The following is a 10,148-nucleotide window of genomic DNA, read 5'->3' on the forward strand; positions in this document are numbered from 1 at the left end:
AGGTGGATTTGGCAGGGTCGATCACGTGGGATTTGGTTTCGGTAGTTGACTCTGCTACCACGTGACCCCTCATCACACCTAAGCTGATAGCGAGTTTTGATTTTAAAGGTTCGGTTCGGATGTGCTTTTTGCTGTGTTTTGCATAAATGCACATTACAGTGTCAGATTTCGTCATTTTTATCAGAATCTCACATAATTATACGTTGCAACTCGGGCATGTGGTGTCATAATAACTCGGTGGTTAGAAATCCCAAGACAGTCACCTTGCTGGGATGGACAAAATGAGCTTGACAAATTTAGAATTTCCCATTTGCGCCCCATCATTCAGTGATAAACCTTTTAGGTTTCACATCCTTTTCGTCTTCCAGATTGCTTAATTTACCTTAGCCTGCTTTACATGACTCGACGTTTTCCGACTCCGGCTGTGAAGAACCCATCATATTCTTCCAAAGAGGATAGACGTGTGCGTATTTCACATGCTGTGATAATCCATACCATGAGAACACAGTAAGTTATGAATCCAAGCTAAATCAAGCAGGATTCAGTGATCACGGATGCGTGAAATACTATGTTATCTTGCTCAACTATCATATTCTTTATGTTACACTTACCAGCGCGCATCAACTTCAAGAATTTTGGTTTCTCGATCTCTTCAGCGATCGTGAGCGATCTGCATATTCGCCAGACGTAGTTGAATGTCAATTCCTGGCTAGGAATTGATTTCTACGGATCAGATGAAGTTTGTGCAACGCTCACATCTAGACAATCGGTCGTTCCAGGTGAAAACTAGATTCCATGCAACTAAACTAATTTTTGTCAAAAAAGCTCGGTTGTGAAATGGAATTCATCCACAGTAATCCAGCCTGACGACTATGCATCGGAATTCCAACTAGCTCAAAATAACCGTGCGGTAGATATTTACTGTAACTGGTCGCACACGACTTATGTTAATATCTGCACCACACAACTGGCTTTTCGGGTATCATCCAGTTATTTGGTTTAGAAAGACTAGGGCAAGTCTTTTGATCATCTTTCCTCAGCTCCGCAAATTAGAAATATTTTTAATTATAGAACAATTGCACCACTATCATGAAAACAATATCTCTTTGAACGATTTTTATTACGGATCCGAACGTGATTGCTTCGCGAAAGATCGACTGACAGACGATTCTTGTTTCTTGTCCACTGTTTTGAAAACGTGTGACAAAACGGATGTAATATCCCTTGGAATTCTCAGAGGTATCTCGCGTTTCTAGTCGCGAGGGATATCACCTGCAGCCGGACTGTTAGATCTGTTTGTCAGCGATCTATTCGCGGGCGATTTGACGCGGCTGCAATCGTGATTGTAAACGTTAACGTACAAGTACAAATAAGCTTCAGGTTTTACAACACCATTTAGGATGCATATTGGCAATTATTCTTTCAGAATGCCTCCATCGAAGCCTATTCATGTTACTTGACTGTGGATCAATCAGTGATCCAGGGAGTAACCTTCCTACCGCTTGCCAAGCGGCCTGAAAACATCATTAAGTTTCCACAGGTAGTTTCAACATGGTTGCAACCAAAGCATTGCAAACGATAGATTCTTTCCTCTTCCGCATACAGTCTTTCATCTCGAATTTGTCCTAACCTCATAGGCTGTTTCAAAGCTGGGCGCGGGGAACATTTAGACACTTTTCAATTGCGGAAAGAATTCGGAGGATGCCTACCTTTCTCATTATAATCGTATTTTTACCAACAGATTCTAACTCCATTTGTATTTGTGGACAGAGCATTGCGCTTTATATAGTGCTACAAATTGCCGGTTGCCATGTCTGTTCAAATGACTCCTTGCTCCTCTAAAGTTTCACGTTTTTTTTGCTCTGCGAGACCTCAAATTGTCAAATGAGCTCTAATGAGGAAACACTTCAATCGGGAAACCTCAGATAGCCAAAAAATAGTGCCTTTTGAACCATAGCAATTTTTTAAGTCATTGCCGCAGAATTAGCGAATGTAATATCAATATTCGGTCACCTGGAACCGCGACGTTATTCTTGTTTGCTCTTTGATGCCCCTAATCCAACCGTATAAATGAATCAACAAGTAAGAATTCTGGTGGTTACTGGACAGGGTGTGTTGTCTTTCAGTTACTCCCAAATGGAAATTACATAAGGCAACTGGCACGTTGTTTAAAGCCAAAAGTACAACGACAGAGTGCATAAAATTCAAACGATGAAAGTGTCACATAGAAGTAAATGGTAAGCCATATAGCGATGAGTGAAAATTAAGAGTACTGTTCCACAGAAGCATATGAGAAATTTGCAGTTGGTTTTGAAAAAGAAATAGGTCAATGAGATGATAAAATATAACGTGTCACCCAAAGTTGCACATGAGTGGAACAGGCAATATTAAAGTAACCTTCAAAAAGATGCAAAGTTGCAAATTTTAAAAGAACAACTTGGACTTATGGATGTCCTATTCTTAAAGGGATAAATGGGGACTAGTACTTCGCTATGTGCCCAATGGGGCATGTATTGGTAAAAAGCTGAACCCTGCCACATTTCAGCGACTAAAACCACCGAATTAGAGCTTCAATCAGTAAAACGATGTTTATTTGAACAAAATGAGGTTGAGAGCTCAAACATTTTCGTTAAATACATCAACCTCGACATGGCAAGTTACAAAGAACCAATAGAAACACTCCATTAAATGAGTTCAGGCTAGCTTCTAATATGAGACGTTTAAAACGGACTATTTGAAAAGCCGATACTCCTGTTCCAAACAATGATGTATCCATGTGAACTGTTGTTACATCTACTGTCGTAAAACTTAACGCGGTTGTTACTAATGAAAAAAAACTTGGATTGAATTGCTTCCAACTAGTCTTCTGCTTGGCTCACGTATGCTCCATTCTGAATAATGGTAGTATGATTAACAAGGGATGCAAAATATTAAACCAGTATCAAAGTGTTTTGCTATGTTGTTTTCTTCATTCCCCTTAAAAGGAGTATCCCATACGATGCATTTGGGACTTCCTGAGCTCAGGAGTCTGCAACAGTTCCTTTTGCTTTTCTTCTAAAAAGCCTTCGTTTGAGGGCAATAACCGTGCGGTAGATATTTACTGTAACTGGTCGCACACGACTTATGTTAATATCTGCACCACACAACTGGCTTTTCGGGTATCATCCAGTTATTTGGTTTAGAAAGACTAGGGCAAGTCTTTTGATCATCTTTCCTCAGCTCCGCAAATTAGAAATATTTTTAATTATAGAACAATTGCACCACTATCATGAAAACAATATCTCTTTGAACGATTTTTATTACGGATCCGAACGTGATTGCTTCGCGAAAGATCGACTGACAGACGATTCTTGTTTCTTGTCCACTGTTTTGAAAACGTGTGACAAAACGGATGTAATATCCCTTTGAATTCTCAGAGGTATCTCGCGTTTCTAGTCGCGAGGGATATCACCTGCAGCCGGACTGTTAGATCTGTTTGTCAGCGATCTATTCGCGGGCGATTTGACGCGGCTGCAATCGTGATTGTAAACGTTAACGTACAAGTACAAATAAGCTTCAGGTTTTACAACACCATTTAGGATGCATATTGGCAATTATTCTTTCAGAATGCCTCCATCGAAGCCTATTCATGTTACTTGACTGTGGATCAATCAGTGATCCAGGGAGTAACCTTCCTACCGCTTGCCAAGCGGCCTGAAAACATCATTAAGTTTGCACAGATAGTTTCAACATGGTTGCAACCAAAGCATTGCAAGCGATAGGTTCTTTCCTCTTCCGCATACAGACTTTCATCTCGAATTTATCCTAACCTCATAAGCTGTTTCAAAGCTGGGCGCGGGGAACATTTAGACACTTTTCAATTGCGGAAAGAATTCGGAGGATGCCTACCTTTCTCATTATAATCGTATTTTTACCAACAGATTCTAACTCCATTTGTATTTGTGGACAGAGCATTGCGCTTTATATAGTGCTACAAATTGCCGGTTGCCATGTCTGTTCAAATGACTCCTTGCTCCTCTAAAGTTTCACGTTTTTTTTGCTCTGCGAGACCTCAAATTGTCAAATGAGCTCTAATGAGGAAACACTTCAATCGGGAAACCTCAGATAGCCAAAAAATAGTGCCTTTTGAACCATAGCAATTTTTTAAGTCATTGCCGCAGAATTAGCGAATGTAATATCAATATTCGGTCACCTGGAACCGCGACGTTATTCTTGTTTGCTCTTTGATGCCCCTAATCCAACCGTATAAATGAATCAACAAGTAAGAATTCTGGTGGTTACTGGACAGGGTGTGTTGTCTTTCAGTTACTCCCAAATGGAAATTGCATAAGGCAACTGGCACGTTGTTTAAAGCCAAAAGTACAACGACAGAGTACATAAAATTCAAATGATGAAAGTGTCACATAGAAGTAAATGGTAAGCCATATAGCGATGAGTGAAAATTAAGAGTACTGTTCCACAGAAGCATATGAGAAATTTGCAGTTGGTTTTGAAAAAGAAATAGGTCAATGAGATGATAAAATATAACGTGTCACCCAAAGTTGCACATGAGTGGAACAGGCAATATTAAAGTAACCTTCAAAAAGATGCAAAGTTGCAAATTTTAAAAGAACAACTTGGACTTATGGATGTCCTATTCTTAAAGGGATAAATGGGGACTAGTACTTCGCTATGTGCCCAATGGGGCATGTATTGGTAAAAAGCTGAACCCTGCCACATTTCAGCGACTAAAACCACCGAATTAGAGCTTCAATCAGTAAAACGATGTTTATTTGAACAAAATGAGGTTGAGAGCTCAAACATTTTCGTTAAATACATCAACCTCGACATGGCAAGTTACAAAGAACCAATAGAAACACTCCATTAAATGAGTTCAGGCTAGCTTCTAATATGAGACGTTTAAAACGGACTATTTGAAAAGCCGATACTCCTGTTCCAAACAATGATGTATCCATGTGAACTGTTGTTACATCTACTAAAACAAAACTTAACGCGGTTGTTACTAATGAAAAAAAACTTGGATTGAATTGCTTCCAACTAGTCTTCTGCTTGGCTCAAGTATATTCTGAATAGAATAATGGTAGTATGATTAACAAGGGATGCAAAATATTAAACCAGTATCAAAGTGTTTTGCTATGTTGTTTTCTTCATTCCCCTTAAAAGGAGTATCCCATACGATGCATTTGGGACTTCCTGAGCTCAGGAGTCTGCAACAGTTCCTTTTGCTTTTCTTCTAAAAAGCCTTCGTTTGAGGGCACAACTTGTCATATTGCTATTAAGCTCAGGTTGCACGTTGGGGAGAATGGGGCAACTCATGTATCAAATCATCTTACAGGCAAGGGATCGACGCTTTGGATAAATATTGAGCTTCAGTGTACTAAGCTATGATAAAATCACTGAGTTTCGTTGGTGCATCATCCGAAATAAGAATAATCTACAGTGTTTCTCAGTTGACCACGGTCTGAACGTCAATAAAGAGTTTGGATATCCCATTACCCTCCATGGTTTAATCCGTTATGCTGTATTTTATACGGAATAATTAATAAGAAGATCTCCCACGCTGGGTATAGGGTACGCTAGGTACTATGATTTCCTTGGTCCCCTATAAACTTGCTCAAAATGGGTAGAAACGTCCTACGATTATATTCATTATCAACAGAGCCGTAATGAATAATGTTTGATACGTTACCCTTTTGTCAAGATCCTGGTTTAGTATTTAAGCCCCGGCCTCCAAATTTCAATTATTCAACAACCAATTGCTCCGATCTTAGCCATTTGTTCCGTTATACTCTACATTTTAGACACTAAGACCTTCCAAGGCCAAGCGGATAAAATACCTATGGGACGAACCGGTTGAACAGGCTGAAGATAGTCTTTCAATTTTTCAATTTTCAGGGCTATCCCAGAAGTTGCTCCAAAAATTTGTTTCAAACTTGTGAATCACTCCGAGACAGAAAAATTGCTCAAATGTACGAACCTCTTACCTGTGGCCTTTGGAATCAGTTCCTTCATCCCGTTATTAGGTGCCAGCATGGAATGCTCTTGAATATGATAATGAAGCACACAGTAACTCTATGATTACTAGTTCACTATTAATTTTCTTACGAATCATTCTTATCATCATCGTTGTCATCATAGACATAATTAAATTAGTAGTCGAGACTGATGTTTCAATGCCTACGTTAGGCATATCCGCTATAAATCGACACTTGCACTGCAAGATGCTCCCGGATGTAAACAGAGTGATGAAGCACAACATACGTTTGTCCGAAATTCAGTTAAATGGGAATGACACCACAATCACCTTCGGGTGCTCCCACAGACGAGTAGGTGTGTATATGCATACCCAGAATGCCACCAGAATGATTGGCCCCGAAAAGCTCGGAATAGCGGCCTCAAAGGCATGAATGAGGCACATTCTATCAGCTATCCATATTGCTGCAAGGCTAAATCCAATCGCTCGTGTACTCTGATGTCATGTACTTGCTTGTACGACGGAGCGCAACAACGGCACACCAAATCCGAGAATCCCATCAACCAAGGGGATCCTGGCATTCATAAAGGTAACGTCATTGTACTTCGATCATTTTATTACTCTTCAAATCACATTTAGTACGGAGCTATGTGTAAATTTTACCAATGAATTTTGACCAGTGGTCAAATAAGTTATCCGCATACCAAGCTGACATGATTTGTTCAAAATAGGATGTGAGCAGCTTATAAGCATCGGTTGGCCCGAAAAAATAACATTGCCATGTCAAGTATGGCCGGCGGAAATTTATCTACCAAACTTTCTGAAATACTATACTGTATTCATTTAAGGGCCACGAAAATAAATTAGGCAGTAATCAACTCAGCTATATCTTTATGATTGGTTACAAACATGAATGCCATCTACTTGCTCTTGTAAAATTTAACGTTTATTTGCTCTGCGAGATCTCAAATTGTCGAGTGAGATTAATGCACAATTATTTTAATCAGGTGACTTGAGATAATCCAAAAGTAGGGCCTCTTAGAACAAATTTAGACGGATTCACTCAAAAAATACGCCAACGATCAATTGATTCCATGTGTTTTTATTTTGACGGCGTCTGCGATCTTTTAACGCTCTTTAAGAAAGGGAGCCCCATAGATTTTGGACGTAAGAGTGTGGTTAGCAACACTGCGCAAATATAGAATTCTGGCGGTCAATGGACAGGATGTGTGGTTTTTAAGTCCATTCGGAAAAAAAAGTTACATAAGGCAACTGACACTCCGTTTAAAGTCAAAGATACAATGACAAACTCCATAAATTTTAAATAAAATTAGTTGATGGTGAGCCATATAACAATGGGGAAAATTTCTGAATAACGTTCCACAGAAGCATAAGATATATTCGCGGTTTTTTGCAAAAAGAAAAATTAATCAGACAATGAAATTAAAGATGCCACCCAGTGGTACACATGGGTAGAACAGGCAACATTAGGTTAACCGTGAAAAAGATGTAAAGTTGCACATTTTGAAATAAACGTAGACTGATGTATGGCTGATTCTAAGTGAACAATAATTGAGCTCATTTTCTGCTAATGCAAATCCCACCACTAGGGAACTGAGAGGATAATCTGCATGTTGTTGGCATAAATTCCTACCATGGCGACCTGTGTGATGTCTGAGTTGGGCACCCAGCTCTTGGACCAACAGGTCATTTGCAAATTGAATGCTAATGTGTTGCAAAAAGAAAAATTAATCAGACAATGAAATTAAAGATGCCACCCAGTGGTACACATGGGTAGAACAGGCAACATTAGGTTAACCGTGAAAAAGATGTAAAGTTGCACATTTTGAAATAAACGTAGACTGATGTATGGCTGATTCTAAGTGAACAATAATTGAGCTCATTTTCTGCTAATGCAAATCCCACCACTAGGGAACTGAGAGGATAATCTGCATGTTGTTGGCATAAATTCCTACCATGGCGACCTGTGTGATGTCTGAGTTGGGCACCCAGCTCTTGGACCAACAGGTCATTTGCAAATTGAATTGGTGCTAATGTGAACCTCAAACTAAACCCTCGTTAATGCTATTTACACAAGTTTGTGACAAACTCGGGAAAAAATGTATATTGTGAGCCTCAAGTAGAGCAAATGCCCGCTGTTATCTGTTGGATAACTTTTAGTAACGTTGTAAAATGTACTGCGAAAAAATGATGAAATTCCCTTCGTGGATTTATGAAATAGATTGATATCTTTCGCCCAGACTACAAAGTTTTGCAATCCAAATTTTTACACTATCAATTTGTGTTATTTTGCGCGCAAACCAAATCAGCCATCCGGCTGAATGAATATCATGCTGTTTCTCAGCGATATTTAGTAGAATTAAAAAGCTGAAAACTGTTTAATTTTCAAAAATTCCAAAGAGACTTTCCTTCGGCTCTAAAAGTTTTATGAAATAGGAGGGGCACGTAGTTTTGTCCGTTAGTCGTTTGGGAATCAGAAAATTGCATTTACCAATGATATCTTTAAGACAGTCCATAAGTATCGAAGTGAAAACTTCATAAGTTTTTCTGGAACGTACGCAATCACCTCAGGTGCCACCCGAATTGGTCAGTCAGTCAGCCAGTTTGCCCTGAGTCTGTTGACACATGTAAGGAAATACAGGACGGAGTGGTGCGTATGCAGATTTCTAACAGCTGGATGTTTCATAATCAGTGTTGTTATGATATCCAACCTTCAGTATGCAGGAAAACCAAAATGCACTTGCATTTTGAGTGGTGAGCGTTTAGTGAATGATTTTTCGGTACTAAATGTCTAGTGGCACAGTGTCCTACTACTACACTGGTGCGTTGTGTGGTTTGAAGGAAGGCAACTGCAGAGTCCTATGCTAGAAGTGGCAAATGCCAAATCAGCAACTAATACATGACAACAAATATGATTCCTTTGGCTAACTTTAGACAAACGGAGACGAACACAGTCGATGTTAACTTCAAATTAAGGAAATTACCCACTCTTTCGAACGAATGGACCTGTCAAGATCGAATAACTAACGTATTTCCTTGACAACTCTTCCAATATTTTATGAGACCGAAGATGCGATGCTTCACCCAGAATTTTACATTATATCAGTCTGTGCACACGTTATATTAGTTTGCGTATTCCCAACCTAACCTAGGTACGTTTGAGATGAGTGTATTGCTTGGTCCAACATGGAATGAACAATCGAATCCAAAAGTTCCAAAGGATTGTTTTGTAGACCTGTTTGTCTCACATTCATTTGCACAAGATTCGATGGACACAAAGCTGTAAGGAAACTGACACAAAGTTTTCCGTGCCAAGGATTGCAGCCGTACAATACCACATAAGCACAATCAGAGTCTCATAATTCTAGCGAAATAGAAGTGCACTGTTCACAGGAATTTTCTACAAAATCAGCCCGAAGAATACCTCAATGAATACCTCAGTACTACTAACATTTGAAAATGCAGGGCAATCGAGGCATTGTTTTATAATACTGGTGGTTGTCATTTTAAATGATGGTAACGATAACGGTAACACATTTTAAAAAAAACATCTTAATTTGCATCTCAGATTCAGTGTAAGTAACTTCTTTTCTTTATGAAGGAAAGTTCTCATAAGTTTGTTTAAAACTCTTCAACTGTCCATGACTGGGAGCAGCCTCCGAGACTCCCCTGTCTCACGTTTGTTCTACATGAAGCCGGAATGCGGGAAATTTGACATACAAACTCAGTTGCCGACCACTTTGATTTTTTCTAATGACTCTAGTTTCATCCAGTTGAGTCTCTCATTTTTGGTATTCTTTAGCATCTGTGTGCGAAAACAGACCAAAACCTACGTACGTGTGTTTCGCGCTTTTGCGTACTTCCCTAATCACCAGAGCCACCCTAGTTGGTTTCGAACATCATTTATGGAATACATTTTATCACGGGCGATTTTTGAATGCCAAAAATCTGACAAGCCGTCAGATTACAAACAGTCGGATATGCTTTCCCAACCTGAAAATTGAATAGATTGCTATTGCATAAGTTGTGAAGGGATTTACGTAACCACCGCCCCGAAATCCACACTTTCACAAATGTGGAGTAAACGATCAATCACTTTGAAATCTTTGAAGATTCACCTTCTGGAATCCGCTGAATGTCCCCTTTACGTCAC

General features: G+C 39.4%; 1 protein-coding gene across 1 annotated transcript in view; it reads left to right on the forward strand.

The window, feature by feature from the left end:
• Window positions 1–368: 368 nt before the first annotated feature.
• The window catches only part of T265_15638 (hypothetical protein), a gene marked incomplete at both ends in the record, with an annotated part of 65,767 nt that continues 55,987 nt past the window's right edge, over window positions 369–10,148 (forward strand). Inside the window, 2 exons of the mRNA XM_009178827.1 lie at window positions 369–507; window positions 5,896–5,935. Of these exons, the coding sequence (XP_009177091.1) occupies window positions 398–507; window positions 5,896–5,935 (150 nt within the window). The remainder of the gene's footprint in view (window positions 508–5,895; window positions 5,936–10,148) is intronic.

This window comes from Opisthorchis viverrini, assembly GCF_000715545.1.
Source record: "Opisthorchis viverrini unplaced genomic scaffold opera_v5_691, whole genome shotgun sequence".
NCBI lineage: Eukaryota > Metazoa > Platyhelminthes > Trematoda > Opisthorchiida > Opisthorchiidae > Opisthorchis > Opisthorchis viverrini.